Below are 19,211 nucleotides of genomic sequence, written 5' to 3'. Positions count from 1 at the left end.
GATGTTAGCAGACAGTGGCAGTGGAATCTTCTTTGAGGTCATCTACAGGAAATGTGTCAAAGCCCAAACCTTCCTGACTTGTTACATTGCATGAAATGATCAGTGCACCTCAGGGGTGCAAAAGGGGGACTGTTAATCGCTCTGCAGGACAGCCTGGTGCTGAAGATGCATTAAGAACCCTTAGCCTCATAGCAGACTGGTTTGTTAGGTAGAAAGTGTATTGTACATTTGTGTGTGTGGTTTTTTTTTTTAAACACCCCTCAGGATTTGGAAAAGAGTAAATGGTTATACGTTAGTTTCTAGAGTCTTCTGAAATACACCAGGACAACCGGGAAATCTTAATGAAACTCTATCCCCCATTGAAAGCAAAATACAGAATTTGCATTAACTTTTCCAAAATAGGAGTATCTCTGTTTCCTAAGCTCCCTCTCTGCCCTTAAACCAAGCCTGTCTCACAGGAGTTCTTCTGGGATCTGAACCCACCCCCACCCTCAATTATTTAGCCTTCTGACTGAGGTAGCATACTGTGTAGAAAATGAAGAAGCAAAGAATTAACTCCTTTCCCTTGAAAAACAACGAGTAGAACTGTGGCACCGTAGAGACTAACTATATATATATATATAGTATTCTGAGCTTTTGTGGGCAAAACCCACCTCTTCAGATGAGATGACTTCCCTTGGAATACATAATGGTGCCTCCATGTAATCCCCTTTGTCAGAAGCTTGGGATAGAGCTGCTGCTTTTGGGCTTTAAAACTCCTCTGAAGATCACACTTAAACTATCCCAGATATTGGTTGCCAAGTACTATCTTAAAGAGATTGGCTGCTTAGTTGAGGACTAACAAAAGAATAGTGATTTTAACTAGACTTAAAAAAAAAGAAATTCCGGTCTCCTTTGTCCTGAAACTAAGCTTCACAGTGGAATGGGATCTCTGTCCAGAACTGGGTTTGATTATGAAGAGGCAGGTTACTCTTTCCACTTGTCCCTGAGACGTTGGATCCATATATGTGGAGGAGGAAAGGTGCTTTTTTCAGTCAAGTGAGTTCAGTCTCATTAGCTTGATATAATTGTGAAGCTACTTTAACATCTTTAACATCACGTAAGCTGGTGCCCATGTAGGGTACAATCCAGAGGTAATACTGGTCTTGAAATGATGACTGAAAAGATTAGTCCTGGGAGAATTTTGGAACGGTTGCATTTGAAGCCATAGTAAAATTGCAGAATTCCCTCAGGATTGCAAGGTATTAAACCATATCTGTCCTGGTATTAAGAGGACTTTCCTGATATGTTAAGTTAGCTGAAGAAGCACCTTATTGCCTCCATAGCTATGGCCTTTTTTTCCATGACATTATTTCTTGTGGTTTCTTTTTTCACTGGGCTAACTGGTGGTTATTGTGAAAGTTCCTTTCTCCCCTATGTTGAGGTCTTATCTATGCACCCAGAAATTGCAGTAATTTAACTAAGCACTTGTCAACGCAGGAAATGCTTTACTGTTTTAAAACTGATATAGTTTTTTCAGTGTAACTCCTCTGTGGTGGACACTTATTCTAAATAAAGAGTGGCTTTTTTCCATTCAGCTTAAAACCCTTCCAAATCCAAAGCAATATAAGATAAACTGAAAAAGGCACCTTACACTGGAATAGGAATGCCCACATATGGGGATGCTGATATAAGCTAATGTTTGAACTAAAACAGTTAATTATGTTGGTATGAGTCCCCTGTAGACAAGCCTGTATCCCTTTTCCTAAGTTAAGTCATTGCAGCCTCCATATGTAGACACTATTAAATTGATTTCAGAGTGTCCACAAAAGAGGGTTGTGTTAGTCAGCTAAAAGGGTGCAATTTTTGTGTTTAGACTGGATCTAAGATTACTGTACACCAGCGAGTGGTGGGACTGGGATGCTGTATAAAATCACAGCTTTGTCGTTGAGGCACATGCTCCTTCGAGCTGTATTGATGCTGATGGTGTCACTTGCTGTGCTGTAAACATCCATAAAGATGGAACAGCTAGACTGTTAGTTTGACAAAGTTCTGGGAGTGAAGGATCACATCACTTGGGAGGTTAATGGAGAGAGAGGTGTCTTCCCTCCCCTGCACTCCTGTTCATGGTATGTGAAATCAGTTCTCGATTTCCTTTCTGCAGAGAGCCTACACTGAGGAGGAGCTGAACGCCAAACTGACCAGACGAGTGCAGAAAGCTGCCCGGCGACAAGCAAAGCAGGAGGAGCTAAAGAGGTTACACAGAGCCCAGGTAGTACCTCTGGTAGTATCATCTTGTCCTGGCGGGAAATTCACTCTGCTGTCCACGTGTCCTTATTATCCTGACGCTCAATAGGCTGTGCAAGAAGAGTCTGTGTATCCTAATTGTCTTGATTACTCTCCTGTATTTCAGTGAGATTACTGCTGTTCCTACTGGCTTCATCACATTGGGTGCCTCATCAGAACATGCCAGAAATTGCTCAAAGTTTTCATGATAGTGCAGCGCAAGGGAGCGCCTGCTTAGTTAGGGTACAGCTACACCGCAACATTATTTCAAAATAACTAGCATTATTGCTAAATAACTTAGTCTGCGTCTACATAGCAGACAGTTATTTCAAAATAATGTTGAAATACTTTCAAGCTGGAGTACTTCTTACTCCGACTCCTGCAACCCTCATTGTACAAGGAACAAGGGAAGTCAGAGTAAGAGTGCTCTATTTCGAAATAAGTGCTGTGTAGACGCTCCCAATTTCAAAATAAGCTACGCAACTGATGGAGCTCAATTTGCGTAGTTTATTTCAAGTTAAGCCCTGCTGTGTAGATGCACCCTTTGAGCTCCTAGAGCTGAACAAAAAACATTAATAGTGAATAACGTGATGCAGCTATGCCAATGATGGTATAAGCCACAGATGTTACAGTGGGATTTTGCTGCAATAAGTGTTACCTGATGGGCATGTTATTGTCAGAAGGCTAATGAAATGGGCTGTGGGTGTCCTCAGATAGTGGGAGGAGCTGCATGAAAACTGTTGGCCAGTTGTGTTCTCTCCCTGAGAAAGGGGGCTGCCTAACCAAACAGCACCCTCTCTTGCTTTGGGAGCTTGGGAGAATCATAGGCAGAAAATGGAGCATTGTGGGATTGCATGCAAAACTAGAGCAAAGAACATACCTCTCTTCTGATCAGACATATGCCTCTGAAATACTGAATGAAGGGCAGCCTTTTTTGGAATTCCTGGGAAATGGGAGCAGTCACTCTGGGCTGGATAATGTGGAGTACATGAATAGTTCCTGATGGTGTTCTTCTCTCCCTTTCCTAAACAGATCATCCAACGGCAGCTGGAGCAGGTAGAAGAGAAGCAGAGGCAGCTGGAGGAGAGAGGGGTTGCTGTGGAAAAGGCCCTTAGAGGAGAAGCAGGTACCTTACAATGTTCAATTTGTTTGCAATGTTTGCTGACTAAATGCCCATGCAATAGTTCACAACAATTTGGAGTTCATGGTGGGGGAGTCCCCTCGGAACTGAAAATGGAATAGCTTAACCTGGACTCAGATAATGAATTCATTCATTCCCCTTTTCACAGCAGAATTTTGAGGTGCTGTTCTCTCTGAGGTTCTTCTAACTCTTGAGTTTTCTCTCATGGCAGAAGTCCCCAAACCAGTTCTCTTTGCTCAGAGCTCAGGAAATGCCTACCCACTGTTTATTAAAATCTAAAGCTACACGTCTCTGTTATTATTTGGTGGTGGAACAAAAGTGATTGTAGAGAAATTGCACAGGGTTTACCCAGCTGGGATTCACTTTGCTTACCCAGCAAGGAGAGCTTATCTGACAAGATAAGAAACTAACTGTGAAATGATCTATGTTTTTCCTGCATTGTATTGGATCGTCAAATACAAGTGTTCACACAAGGGACCATCACAGAACTGATCCAGCAAGTACCTTCTCACTACACAGCCCAAACACCAATAACCTCTCACCTGGGCTCTGTGGAGCAGAAATGCATGTACCAAAAGGTTTCACTATGTCATACTGTTAATGTGCTACATCCCTTTTGTGGCTAAATAAAATGAGTACTGAGCAAGGCTGGAAAAATACCTGAACAGAAAAGCACTTATTTCAAGTGGCAATTTTTTAATCCCTCCTACTTTCCTCACATGATGTCATAATCCAGAGAAAAACAATCCCAAATGATAAAATTATTGGGCTGGCAGCCTGCCCCCTACAGACAAATGCAAGGGATGTGTGCGTAGCAAGCCCAGATGTGTGCACCATACTTCAGAGGCCAGAGATTATGAATGGTAATAGTAGGACAGCTGTTTGAAAGATGGTGCAATGTGGTGCTTGAATGGAAGAGCAACCATTGTTTCTATAAGAATTGCACTGGACTGGACAATAAAGGTTTGTTGGGAGGAAGGTCTGGTGTGGTTCCCATTGGTTACTATTCAGCCATCTCACTTTGTCCTCTTTAACCCTCAGTTTGGTCAGAGACCTAGGTCACAAAATCATCTAGTCTAACCTCCTGGATATCACATACCACCACCATCCAGCACCCACACATTAAACTCAGCAATGGAAATTAAACCAAACTAGTATCTACAGGATTCCAAACTATTATGTGAAGAGAAATGGAATAGGAGGGACCAAGGAGAGAAAGGGAATAGGAGGGACCATTACTCAAGGCCACTGCAATATCTGAGAAATTAAGTGAGAAATACCCAGATAATTTTGGCCAGTGGCTCTCACCCTGCCACTGCAGAGGAAAGTGCCTATAGAAACAGGACTATTAGCAGTGTCTTATCAAAACAAAGCATTATTTGGCAATCATGTAGTCAGCATTGGACACAGGCTTGATCACCTCAGTGGGTTTTTGTTCAGCTTGATTTCTGTGATATGTGGGTTCAGAGTAATATGATGCAATAACACATCTGCAGTGGCATCCCTCTTTATGCTATCTATGCATTCATACAAGGCCCCACATGCAGACCCCAGGCCTTCTAGCTACTGCACAATTAACACCTCTCTGTCATCTTTGGTTTTATTTTTTTTAACTTGTTCCCCTTGTCACTTTGAGTCCCTTCTTCCTCATTCATTCGTGCAGGGAGTGTCACCAGTGGCTGTGGAGCCTAACAAATGGAAGCATGTGCTTCTCCTCAGTCTAGGGAATGTCATAGACAAGCAAGCCATGATGGTGTGGGGGGTTGTGGGTATACGATTTGGAGTGAAGGCGGGGGAGGGAGGAGTTGTATTAAGACCTTTCATATTTTACTTTTTAATGAGCCTGACAGAAACCTAAAGCAAGCCGTGCATGGGTTGGTCTGTTTGTGACCATTTTTTAAAAAAGCAGGACTATGAGAACATACAAGTTATGTTTATAGAAACTTCAACTCGTCATAAGGAACTTTGCAGCCTGAAGTCTTCCAAGCCTGGCAGAGGATAAACAGAGAAAACTTTATTCCAAAAACTGCCTTAATTCAACCTGTGCTGGCTAAAACTAAGACTAGAATGTGACCTCTCCTCCCCAGCCACCCAATTATGGGCATTTTACATATCTTCACATTGGAAGCACTGTGTTTCCTCTCCTTTTAAAATCCTTATTTTATCTCTCCCTCAGCGGTATTGTCAATTTTGTCTCCTCCATTCATGGATCATCCAGGATAGCTACACGCATCTCCTCTCACACTTTTCCCTGAAGCAGACCCCTATGTTGCCTCAGTTACTGACTCAGTAATGATTGCTTTGTATGAAATCACTGCAAACTCTACTGTACTTTATGGCTTTCAATTCTGCTCCTTTATCAGCCATGTTTAGTGCTGCCCCTTAATGAAATCCTATCAGCAAAGGAGGTCAAATGTGTACAGTGCTTGTATGATATCTGAAGATGGTCTTTCCCTGTTTCACAGGTTTGTACAGAGGGAAGGAATTCCTTGGCCATGCTTAAGGTGGAGAAATACATCTTTTGTACATATTTGGCCGACATAGAGGGCTGAGGTACATAGGAATTACTATACAGGATTAAATCAATAGTCCATCTATTCTAGCATCCTTTCTTGAAGGGTAGCTGGTATCAGATGCTTCAGTGAAAGGTGTTATACATTCTGTAATATATAACTGTGATCACCTGACCATAGAGGAAATTTTTTCCTAACTTTCATCACTGGTTGATTTTTTTACATAAAACCTAAAGGTTTATATTCCTGTCATTAAGAATAATAACAATAAGTTTCAACTAGCTCTTACAGTGTGTAAGTTGCAGCACAAACGTAAAGGAAGGAACAGACAAATGATTTACCTAACAAATGATAGGGGGAAATATGCTAGTAAAGTGGACAAAAAGGTTAGCCACTTCTTGATGGCAATATTAGACATATGGACAGTTTCCAGCTAATTACGTTTTGTGTAAAAATATTTCCTTTATCAGTTTTAAATTTACTGCCTTTCGAATTTCCTTTGTTTCCTTTGCCCTTGTATTATGAAAAAGAATAGACAAGCACACCTGATCTTCCCTGCCCTACACATTGCCTCTGTCAGGTCCCTTCATATTCATTTCTTCTCTAAACTAAAACATTTAAAATCTCTCCTCCTATGGGAGTCTCTTCCTGCTTTCAGTCATTCTCGTCATCACCCACTTCTGGCCCGTTCTATTTCCACAATATCTTTTTCAACGTGAAGTGACAAGAACTGTAAAGAGCATTGTAGGTGAGGATTTATGATTTGTTTATATCATTAGAATAGTTTCACTTCGATTTTTCATCTAGCCTATATACATCTGAACCTTGTTTGCTTTATTAACTGCCCTTGCTTGAGCAGATGTCTTCAATGAACTCTTACAGTGATGTCCAACTCTCTTCCGGAGAGGTTACAGTTCATTTAGAACACAGCAATGTGTGTGATTTTTTTTTTCCCCCCACATCATCCCTTATCTGATGTTTGTCAACATTGAACTTCATCTATCATACTGTTAGCTCGTCATCTAATTTAGTTGCCTTTGAAGTTTCTTGGTTTACTTTAGTTTTGACTAAAATCTAAGTCATTTTAGCTGTAAGTGTTTCCACCTCCCTGTTCACCTTTTTTTCCAGATCACTGATAAATACAGAAATACCACCAGTACTAGGACAGAAGTTGGGAGCACCCCACTGTTAATTTCGTACCATGTTAAAAGTTGAACATTTATTCCTGCACTTATTTTTTTTTTAATTCTTAGTTTACAATCCATCACTGGTCCCCCCCATGACTACTTAGTGTCCTTATTAATCTTTCTGCCTTTCTTTGACAATCTCTCCCATTGGTGGTTGCACAGACTAAAATCAAAGCATAGGAAAAATATCTTTGAATGTTCTGAAATGTGAACTCCATCTCAGATGAAAAGTTTGGTGTGTACAGGAGTTCGGTCTTTTGAAATCTTATTTGCATCAGTGCATCTTTCTCTCAGATGCAGCAAGATAGGCTCAAAAGTTTAATTCTCCATTTCCTTCAAATGCCCCATGGGAAATGGTGTTCTGTGTGGGATTAACATTAGTTTAGCAAAATTATGCTTAATAAAAAAGTGTTGATCTGGTAGGACACATGTTTGGCTTTGGTCTCTAGTGTTTGTTTTCTACTCTGTTTGCTAATTATTAAACCAAGTGAGTAATGAGGGCTCTGTCATCTTGGATATTTCTTCTCACACTTTAAAAAGATCTGGGGTAGCCAATTTTAAAAGTTAAGGAAAATATGTCTGCAGCTCTCAGCTCACTGAGGGTTTACTCTGGTATTCATAAGCTAAACCATGTACTTTGGGAAATAGTGCACTCAGCCAAACAGAAGGAACTGCCCCCATCTGCCTCTTGCCCAAAAAACCTCCGTGTAGTACCAGACTGGCTGGCTAGCTCTTCTGTGGATGGTGTACAGTACACACGATGTCCATTATCACATACCTGCACAGGCTCTTTTCTTCCCGAGCACCGAGTCCCCACCCACAGCAACACACTTCACCATGGCAGAAATATACACTTGTCGTTGTAAAGTGCACACTTTCATGCACTCGGTCATGCCAGCACACAGTGCCCTGCATTCATGTGCTGTACACACAGCCGTGTCTCACCCCACTCCCCAGGAAATCAGTGCTTATGTCTGTCATGGAGCTTCCCTGAGAAACTACAATGCTTCCTTATGACACATTTTGCAGCATGGAAGTAACAAACATAACTCTTCCTTTCTTTGCAAGAACTGGAAACAGGTCGATGTCAGGTACTAGTACAAACTGAACGAGATGAAATGTCTCTGTACAGACCTCCTATCCCCTCCCTTTGGAAGACAATGCCTGCCTGCCTGCTGGGAATTATTATTCTGTCTCCCCATCTCCTCCAGTATATGTATATGTATATCTATATATAGTTATATAGTTGCATGATTTCTTGTTGTTTCTTTGTCTCTTTCTCTCACCTACTGTCTCTGTCATGTCTGTATGTCTGTCTTTCTGATTCATATATATTGCTTTGATTTAGTGGGGTTAGGGGTAGATATCTGATCCAATAACTCTCTCTTCACCAATTCCTTGTTGTAGACTATTGGGGCGAGTCTTATTACAGTGACCTCATCGACTTGCACCTGGGTGGTATGTATAGCAGAACCTCTTACTGAGACTAACCCTGCTGACACCCCTCCCAGCCTTCCCTTCACCTCTTCCTCCCATCCTTGTCTCACAAACAACAAGAAGAAACAAACCTTGCACATAATTGATTGGCTATAGCAGAACCCTTTTTCCAGCTCAAAGAGAAGAGACTCTGTTGCAATTTACAAACCATTTATGAGGATTTTTTCCCCACAAAAGTTAAATTCTCCTCCTTTGGGTTTTACACAACTGAATTCTGTTTCTAAATTAAATTTTTAACCCTTAAATTTCAGCAACCTTCCCTGTTGGTAACAAAGCCCATTTTGTTGTCTGACTTCCCAGAAGCATTCTCTCCCTTCACATTCCACAAGAGTAAAGAAGTCAGCATAAACTGAATGAAAAATAATGGGAATCAAAACAGGAAACAACAAATTGTAGTAATTCCAGATTTGGGGAATAAAACAGCCCAGTGCTCTCAAAAGTCAGCTCCTGAAGTTTTTTTCTTATTCCAAAGAAACTAGAGTTTTGTGATGTCCTAACGAGAACAGAATGTTCCCAGTAGAGACATTGGAAACACGGGTAAATAAGGGAAACTTCTTCCGTCTTATTTTGTTATCCTGTAAGTTAGGAGAGAATCTCCTAATAGAACCCTGTTATCTTACTTCCCTGAGGCATACTCTGTATCCAGTTATCTGAAGAAATGGGCTGTGCCCATGAAAGCTCAAGATACCATTTACATATTTTGTTAGTCTTTAAAGTGCTACCAGACTATTTGTTGTTTTTTAATTTTTTTCTGTATCATCAAACTGTCATAATGGAAACTTCCTATTCATTCTCTTTTATTAATTTAAAAACCTTAAAAAAGCACATTACAGTTTTTATTTACTCTACCTTTGTTTGATGTAGGGATTAAAAATCATCCCTCTGACACTGCAGTATTTCTTTCTTGAATGGGTGGCACTGTCTGCCTCCTTTAATAGGTGTCATTAGCTTAAGATTGTAAATTCTATTTGTCTGTAGTTTGCCAGCCTTGACAATTAAGATCCCTTTTCAATTATTTTAGCCCCAATTGTAGCAGTTCTCTTGTTTAGTCACAAGAACTAGCCTAAGAAACCAGTACTCCCTAAGTAGAGCCAACAGATGCTAACTGCTGGCTCATACTGTCTTTTTTAGCCCTCATTTCTCATTCATAATATAAAGTTGTTAAGCCCAAAGTATATACTTACGGGTAAGAGAGTGTCAAGGTCAACTCCCCAGTATGGAAAGAAGTGACTTCCATGTGCATACACACTGATCCTGATCCAAAGCCCATTGCAGTTAGTGGCAATTTTTCCACTGACTGCAGGCGGCTTTATGTCAGGCCCTCTAGGAGCAGTTTACTTTTTTTTTAAACTGTCATTTCCTTCATCTGCCTTTCCCCAAGACTTCCACCATGGCCATTACCGCACCACACAATAGTCTGTCTGTCTGTCTGTCTGCTGGGAATAGTTCCAGTCTGGTACACTAGCCTTTTGGACCTCCCACCCCACCCACAAAAAACCCCACCCACCTATGTACAAGTGACTAGAATACCAGCTTTTTTTCTTATTGGCCCCAGCTTGCTCACCAAATTGTCTGTGGTAATTTTCATGTGACAGCCCTTCCTTGGAGCCCTGTGCTTCATTTACTGTATCAGTCTCTCTGGAGTTTATCTTATATTGAGACTTTGCAAGGAATTGTTCAGCCAGAAGGTGCTTCCTGGACATGCCCATCAGTTATGCTCCATACCCTTATGTGCATATACAGTAGGAGCTGTAAAAGGGTTGATGCTGAGTTGTAGTTAATAGGTCCTTATCCCTCCCTAATGCTATTTCCACGATACCTTCCCCTCCGTATTCTAATCAATGCCTCCATGGAGACAGCAGTCCCATCACAATCACTAATGACTAAAAAAAATATAAAAAGCAAAAGTAACAATTGATTTAAAGGGACACTGTCATTTTAAAAATTAAATCCTTGTGCTTCAAATAATCTCAAATTAATAAATCTAAAAATCTAATTTACTTTTCACAATTCATGGTCATTGACTTTGTGCATTTCTCTCAGCTTGGACAGTTGCACTAGATGGAGGATTGTCATTTTCTGTGTATAGTCAGTTTTACTGTATGTGGTACTCGTTCATTAGCACAGTTCTGTCATGTTTGGGTTTCCAGCACTCCAGCGAAATGTTTACATTTAAAAAAGTAATTGACTTTGTTTTAAAAAATCTGGTAATATTTCTATTCATATTAGTTAGTGAAAATGTCTTTTTTTTAATGTACTTTAAATTTGGGTCTAAAGTACAGTACCTGGCAGTATCCCTTTAAAAAAAAATCCATTCACCCTCCCAGATTATGCAGCTTTGTAGTTCAGTTTATTTCCTCTGTGATGTGTTTTACATTTGCTTTTGGGGCTGCCAGAGCACTTAGGCCAGAAATGGATGCACAGTACCAAAGTTAATGAAAGAAGCTCATCTCCTTCATTGTTTCAGTTTAATAGCAAAGTCCCTGTCCTGCAGTAGTATTACCAGATTTGCCCAATACTCTGGGCTATGCTCATTTATTAGGATTACTCTTATGGGACTGGGGGGAGGTTAACAATTCTATACGTGTACTGCTTGTGCTTACTTGTGCTCTCATATGGATCTGAATTCTCTCTGCTGCCAATTCCCCCTCCCACTGGAGGTCTCCTGCAGGAACTAGGTTCCTTAGGATGGTGTTCTTCCCACCTTAGCAACACACACAGGCACTCACACCCACTACCAAAGCACGCCTAAGAAGACTGCGTAATCAGCACTCACAAGCTGACCCCTCATATGTCCCTGGACTTAGCAGGCTGGGTTTCACAGCAGTGCCACACTGCACCCTCATGAGCCTTTGGACCCAGTGGGCTTGGATTAAACAGCACTTTAAGCTGCCATCCTCATATGCCCCCAGGTTCAGCACTTCCCTATCCCCACTTTCACACCACAATCATTCGCAGGCAAACCACACGATGAGCAAACCCCACAGAATTTTGGGCACTACAGGGATCTTTGGTGGGGTACAAGAAGCGTTGTTGCAGAGCAAATGGGGAAGCCAAAACAACACCCCTTGAGGAAGAGTGAGCAAAAGAAAAAGAAAGAGAGAGAAGCAACCAGCTTAACAATGAAAGTTATTTATCATATATATAGGGAGCCAAACACACAGAACAGTTGCAATATTAAATCTAACAGTTGCAATATTAAATGTAAATTGAAACTGTTTAGAAATGTTAGGGCTAGCTAACCATTTAACAGTTTACATAGGGCAGAGTCAGGAGGCTATGCTTGGGGGTAGGGAAGGAAGAGAGAGAAAGAGACCTCACCACTCAGTGGAGCTTGCACTGATCGGGGTTCCCAGATGGTAATGGGAACTGGGGGTCCAAAGGGCAGGAGAGAAGCAGAGCAGAGCCCCCAGCATGATCATACAGGAGATGAAGTCTCAGTGGAACTGATGCATTTTAAATCCAGGTATCAGAACCGTTTTTCTTGGGCAAGGGTAGGAGTTTTTATAGGGATAGGACAATTGTTCAAAGAGAACACTGGATTTGTTTATGAGTAAACAGAGGCAAGACAATAGAGACTGATCACACCTGTTTATGGGTGATGTTCCTTGACCCAGCTCACAATACCACTAGGCAGTTTCAGTATTTTGGATGTCAATAGGATCCATTACTAGAATAGGTCTGATAATGACTAATTGGGGTGTGAGCAGACCTGGGTTCATTAGCATCTGGAGCAGAGATTTCCCATCACGCAGTTTCTCTGCTTTTGTTATCCCATAGTTCAGTGTGGTTCCTGCTTTGGAAAAGCTGGTTTCCATTCTGTATGCTAATGGAGATGTCTCTCTGTGCTATCTTCCATGCAGATGAGGCTGGGGTGTTTCCTTAATTCTATCACCCTTGTCTGAAGCAGTTTAGGTGTGTCTTCCCCGGCCTTTTCATTGCTTTGTCTTTGATTCTAGCAGAGGCCTAGGGGAGGGGGATGATTTTCCATGAGTGTGTCACTCCCTGACTCCCCAAGAGCACAGGGCTGGTAGGTAACAGTAAGTATGCCTGGGCCAACTGCTGTATCTGTGTTGAGTGCCAATGAAGTTGTTGGAGCGCCAGCCATATGGGTGCAGCCTCTGTCTGCACGTTGGCTGTTCCCAGATTATGGTTTAATTGCTCTACTAAGCACATTGTGAATGGCTAGGACTATTTCTTGGCAGTTAGTATCAGTCCATTAAACTAGTCTCTGAGCATCATCAGACCAGACTGCAGGAGCTGCCCTATCTATAGTATGCTGACCAACTAAGATAATCAAAAGTACAAAAAATATTTCTCAAAATGAGTTTTATATCTCTGAACCCTCTTCAATGATGAAGGGCCGTTAATGAATTTGTTCTGTATTCTTTGATACTGTTTGAGTTGCTTTACAGTAAGTCATTACAGATTGTACAGCAGCTTTCACAAGAGTAGCAATGCTAATCTGGATATCCTGATTGAATTGCACATGCAGTTTTATGTAGATGGTGCATGTCTCACTCCCCATTCTAAAATGTTATGTATGGGCATCAGTAAACAAATGCTGCATTTCATGCTAGAGCTGGCTCCATTTCAGTGTGGGCAGTCGATCTTATGTGTATATTATAAAACATTTCAAAAACAGTGTTCAAAGAACATTATTAAGGTTGCAGAATCAAGCACTTAAAAGTTAGGAAATGCCAGAATGAAAATCACACAGCCAACCTTAATTTGTTCTCCTTGTGCATATGCATTATGATTCAGTCTTTAATTACATGATCTCATATGCTTTTTCCTGCGGGATCCCTGCCTCATTCAGTGCATGATGAATGGTGTTCCCTTAAAGAGAAGTTATTCAATATTCTGTTTGTTCCTCAGCATTCCGTGTGTGGTCCCAGGTTTTATTTACTGCACACCATTCAAAACCCACTCTGAAGACAGTTCCTCGTGGGCTTCCTCTATACCACTCATTACTATAGTGTCTGAGAGTCTTCACAAACACTAGTGAATTCATCTTCATAGCCCTGCTGAGAGGAAGTATAATTCTCTCTCTTTTACAGATGGGAAGCTAAGGCACAGAGAAATTAAAATCAGAAGTTACAGCTAATTTTGGGTGCCCAGTATATGAGAAATTGGCCAGTACCTAGGAACTGATTTTTTTTCAGAATACTTAGCATCATTTAGCCCTTCCTATGTTCAAACCACAACTCTCATTAACATCAGCTAGGAATGCTCATTACTTCTGCAAATCAGACCACAGAGTCTCAGGTTGGGTACCCAGAAAATGGGGAAGCTAACATTGGTGACCATCTGTGAAAAGTTTGGTTTCTCTAACTTGCCCAGCCTCAGATGGAACTCTGGCAGAAGCAAGTATAGAATCCAGTTCTCCAGGGCTACATTCAGCTTCCTTAACCATGAGATCATCCTTTTTCTTCTTGGAGTCCTCTGCCACATTTACTACACACCTTCCAGCTCCTGTAACAAATGAGGCAGGGCCCTGTCGATAAAGTCTCCTTTACTATTCAGCTTGATTCATCCTCAAAGTATTTCTCTCCTGGGTACCGAATGGGGCAGTGTACAAATATGATGAGATCATGTAAAGAAAGACCGTATAATAAAGCAAATACACAAGGGGCGTGAATAAAAGAGCGTGAATAAAAGAGCTTTCTGCTTCCTTTTTGGTGCTGCTTGGGCTGAGCACAGAGGTCACTGAAGACACAGGCTTCCAGATTTGGCATGGCCCACAACATCCTAGAAATGCAATTTCAGGGAAAGTCCTGCTCAGCCCTAGAAAGAAAGGGAGAGGAGCCTTACTGTGGTTAATGTTGTTGCTCTTGAGCTCTTCCCCTCTTCCTTCATTGAAAAGGTACTTGTAAAGATCAGCCAACAGAGAAGCACAGAAAAACCATGACTACTAATAGTAGTTTAATTCTGTGCATCCTGTTTAAAACAGGCTGTACCAGAAACTTTGGGGTTTTTCTAACTCAATTCAAGTTGACAGTGTCCCTTTAAAGACTTGCAAATTAGTCTCACAGTTGAAATCAGGATGGCAAGCATAAGGTTCCAAGAGGAGGGGAGGACTTCAGAGGAATGAAAAAAAGAGACAATCCGCCATGATTAGACAAAGGATTTTTTGTATTGGTCTAACTCAGATATGGATTGGGTTTTTATCTCAGACTTCAAACTAATGCCCTTGCTCTGGCTACTAAAGGGAAGTTATTGTGGGTTGCATAAAAGTATCTCTCACTTCCTCTTTCCTCAGCTTGTGAAGCCATCTGTCACCACAGCAATGTACAAGAATCCACCTCTGATCTGGTTCTTCTGGCCAGCTCTTCTTTGGGCTGGCTGCCAAACCGCTATGGTTAGCCAGCAGTGTGCAAATATAATGCCTTGGCTATGAGGCAGCACTTCCTAAAGAACCTGACCCCCTTGGCCTGAGGGGCATCATTTGACATCAGTAGGAGGTGTACATGCTCAGCAGTGCTCAGGGAAAGCAGCTCAGCTCTCATCCCATAGGGCTCAGGCAGAAAAGATGTACAGAAGCTGATGGTGGGGTTTAGCTTAGGAATCCTGCTTCCACCTTCAGCTTTTCTGTTGTACTTTCTTCATTCTGCCTGGTCATGCCTGGTGCTTTCTTTGTGTTTATGATGCACCATCTCTCAGTAGAATGGGCGGCAGGTCTAAGAGGCAGGGGAAGGCATTACCTTCCCACACTCTGCCCCCTGCTTCAGCACGGCTCCCGGGCTGCCCCGGGCTTCAGCTATGCTCAGGCTGGGGACACTGGGGTAGTGCATCCTTCCTGTGCTCCAGTGCAGTAGACTGGGGGTGCCTGCCTTCCCCGTGCTCCAGGGCCAGGGAGGCTGGGACCATGTGATGCCCTCCCTCCCTAGGTATGATGGGAATGCAGTTGGGGTCAATACTTCCCTTGCTCCATGAAATACAAACAGACAGAAGGAGAGCAGAGATGTTGCGTTGTACAGCATAGGATGGGGGTAGTAGAGTGGTCCATGATCCAGTAAAATGAGCTGTTTCAAATTGCATAATACAATAATAGAGCACAGTATCATACCATACCATGATGATGGGTGCTTTATAAATGTTACAATAGTAATTCACTGCAGTACAATATGCTATGCAGTACAGGATAGTCAACACATTGCAAATACTCTGTAGCTTTCCCCAAAATTCTGTAATACAGTGGCAACATCGTGCTTATAGATTAAAAATAAAAAAGTCTGGAGCCCTTTCCAAGTCACTTATTATGACTGGGAGCAGAGGACATTCTGCTGGAGGAAGAAGCATTAGTATAAGCCAATAAGAAGAATAGGTGCTTCTGGTTGAAGAAAGTAGCAAGTAGAGAAGTAAAGAGGCTAGAAAGGAGAGGGGATTCTGATGGGGATGCAGTAGAATTAGATCACCAGTGCTTTTGGCAGTAACTTTGGATACTAAAGAATCATTTGTGGCTTGGTGTGGAGGTATTTCTGGTGGTGGTGAGGAGGAAGACACTGAGAAGAATAAGAAGTTTGTTATGAGATGGTTACTGCAAAAAGCTGCAAGGGTGGAACAGTGGTTCTGATACGAGAGGGAAACTGGGAAAAACTGCTTTGGGCAGGGGGGCCAAAGGTGAAGCTCACGGGCTTCAACCCCAGGCAGGGAGCTTGCAACCTGAGCCTAGCTGCTCAGGGCTGAAGCCCTCAAATTTTGGTTTTACACTGGGCAATGGGGCTTGGCCTTGAGACTCGGGCCCCAGCAAGTCTAAGCCAGCTCTGGTAACACCATTCAAAGGGGGCTGCTATCCACTTTGGGGTTCTGACCTACAGTTTAAGACATAATGACATAGACATCAGTTGGAAAAGCAATACGGCAAAACACCACATTTCCAAAAAGTTTGTGGAGTATTTTGGGAATGTTTTGTATTGTTTCAGAAAATGGGAGTAGTAACCAAGGAGCAGCTATTTTAGACTTGATTCTGATCAATAGGGAGCAATTGATAGTGAATCCTAAGGTGAACAGCAATTTGAGTGAAAGTGATCAGGAAATGAATGATTTCATTATTCTAAAAGGAAAGAAAGGACTGACACCAGCAGAATAAAGACAATGGACTTAAAAAATAAGATTGTGACAATTGCGGAGAAAAGGTAGGTCAAGTTCTATGGGAAATAAAATCTAAAGGAAATAGCTCAGTGGAGCAGGCAGTTTCTTAAGGAAGAATAGAGAAAAGACCAAGTTCTTCAGTGACCTGAAAATCAAAAACGACAAGTACTACAAAAAGTGAAAATGTGGAAGAATTACTGAGGAATACAAAAGAATAGCACAAGCAGATAGGAACAAAATCAGAAAGGTTAAGGTACAACATGTATTACACGTAGCAAGTGACATAAGGCAATAAGAAGAAGGTCTTTAAATATATTAGGAATAATAGAAAGATGAAGGAAAGTATAAGTCTCCCAAGGAAAGCTAATATCTGATGATATCAAGAAGTTTAAGGTTTATTTTGCCTCAGTCTTCATTAAACAAGTTAATGGTAACAAGATACTCAGTACGATTAATATTAACAACAAGGGGGAATGAACACAAGCTAAAACAGAGGAAGAACAGGTTAAAGCAGAGGTTCTCAAACTGAGGTTGAGACCCCAAAATGGGTCACAACATTGTTTGAATGGGCTTGCCAGGGCTAGTGTTAGACTGACTGGGGCCAAAGTTGAAGCGCGAACACCACTGCCTGGGGCTCAAGCTTTGGCTTCAGACCTAGGTGTTGGGGTTCAGGTTACAGGCCCTAGCCCAGGGTGATGGGGTTCAGGCTTTGGTTTAGGCCTCTTCACTGCAGTGTCAAAGTTTTGGCAGGCTCAGATGTCAGTCCCTCCTCCTGGGGTTGTGTAGTAATTTTTGTCTCAGAAGGAAGTCATGGTGCAATGGAGTTTGTGAACCCCTGTGTTAAAGGATATTTAGATGTTAGATCTGTTCAAGTCAGAAGGATCTGATTAAATTCATCCTCAGGTCCTTAAGGAACTAGCTGAAGTAATCCAGGAATCATTAGCAGTTTTCTTTGAGAATTCCCAGATGATGGATGAAATCCCAAAGGACTGGACAAGGGGCAGACATACTAGCTAACCTTAAAAGGGGGAACTTAAAAGACTCAGGGAATTGCAGACCAGTCAACCTAACTTCAGCACCTGGAAAGATACTGGAATAAATTATTAAACAAGCACCAGAGGATAATAGAGTTATAAGGAATAGCCAGCATGGATTTGTCAGTCCTGGGTCTGGTACTAGTCAATATTTTCATTGTGATTTGGATAATGAAGTATGTTTTTTTCAGACTTGCAGATGGCATCAAACTGGGGGCAGTTGCAAGCATTTTGAGGGGCAGGATTTTAATTCAAAATAACTTCACAAATTGGAGAATTGATTGGAAATCAAGCTGCAATTCAGTATCAACAAATGCAAAGTACTATGCATAGGAAGGGAAAATCAAATGCACTGCTACAAAATGAGGAATCAAAGGTGACAGTACTGCTGAAAAGGATCTGAGGCCTAAACCAAAGGAAGAGGCCTAAACCAAAGGATATGTTAACACTAGATCATAGATTGAATACGAATCAACAGTGCAATGCAGGTGCAAAAGAGCTACTCTCATTGTGGGGTATAAAACAGGAGTGTTGTAAGAAAGACATGGGAGGTGATTGTCCTGCTTTGCTTGGCACTCATTGATGGGGCCTTGGCTGGAGCTCTGTGTCCAGTTCTGGGTACCACACTTTAGGAAAGATGTGGACCAATTGAAGAGATTCCAGAGTTACCAAAAAAACAAAAAAAGTTTGTTAAACCTGATCTAAGGGAACTGGCCATGCAGAGAAAAAAAAGTCTGAAAGAGGACCTGATAAGTCTTCAGCAATGTTAAGGGCTGTGATGAAGGTGATTAGTTGCTCTCCGTGTCCACTGAAAATAGGACAAGCAATGGGCTTAATTTGCATAAAGGAGACTTAGATTGGATATTAGAAAAAGCTTTATCACAATAAGACTAGGCTTCCAAAGGAAGTTGTGGAATCCCCCTCACTAGAGGTTTTTAAGAACAGGTTGGACAAACACCTGACAGGAATGGGCTAGGATTACTTGGTCCTGTCTGAGCACATGGAGCTGTATTCGATGACTTCTTGAAATTCCTCCCAGCCCTCTATTTTTATGATTCTATTAAAACAATAGTACCTGTCTGGAAACTAACCAGATGGATTCTATGATAGCTTTGGCTTCAGATCATGGCACGTGCTAGAGTGTAACAGCTGACTTGATAAGAAGGTAAGATTTCAATCTAGAAAGGATTGCATTTTATTCTGTTCTTTGTTGTTTGGTGTGTTCATCATATAAAACTATGTGGTTTTTTAAAAAGACTTGCTGGTTTTCCAGAACAACCTGATTTCTGCCCTGCTATATAGGATCACATAAATTGTATGTACTGACATGACATGCTCCATGCTTTCGTCTGGGGCAATAGAAAGGGATACGATGAAATATAATTTGACAGTGCATAATTCAGGTTATGTACACTGACTTACTGGCAGAGCAGTATTAATATTCATTTAATGGGCTAGAGTTACAGTTGTTATGGGCACC

At 41.6% G+C, this 19,211-nt stretch overlaps 1 protein-coding gene across 34 annotated transcripts in view; it reads left to right on the top strand.

Moving 5' to 3' along the window:
* MICAL3 (microtubule associated monooxygenase, calponin and LIM domain containing 3) overlaps positions 1-19,211 on the top strand; it is a 234,780-nt gene that overhangs the window by 201,216 nt on the left and 14,353 nt on the right. For 29 of the 34 annotated variants that reach the window (XR_012895684.1, XM_075896972.1, XM_075896909.1 and 26 more), the window contains 3 exons: positions 2,144-2,251; positions 3,298-3,391; positions 8,514-8,564. Coding sequence is in view for 33 of the 34 variants with exons in the window: in XM_075896972.1 (XP_075753087.1) it covers positions 2,144-2,251; positions 3,298-3,391; positions 8,514-8,564 (253 nt within the window). In the remaining variant the exon portion in view is untranslated. The remainder of the gene's footprint in view (positions 1-2,143; positions 2,252-3,297; positions 3,392-8,513; positions 8,565-19,211) is intronic. The other 5 variants (XM_075896919.1, XM_075896964.1, XM_075897077.1 and 2 more) reach the window with 1 other exon arrangement.

This window comes from Pelodiscus sinensis, chromosome 1 (assembly GCF_049634645.1).
Source record: "Pelodiscus sinensis isolate JC-2024 chromosome 1, ASM4963464v1, whole genome shotgun sequence".
Lineage (NCBI taxonomy): Eukaryota > Metazoa > Chordata > Testudines > Trionychidae > Pelodiscus > Pelodiscus sinensis.
Note: the sequence above shows the minus strand (reverse complement) of the source record. Positions and strands in the feature narration are given on the sequence as shown.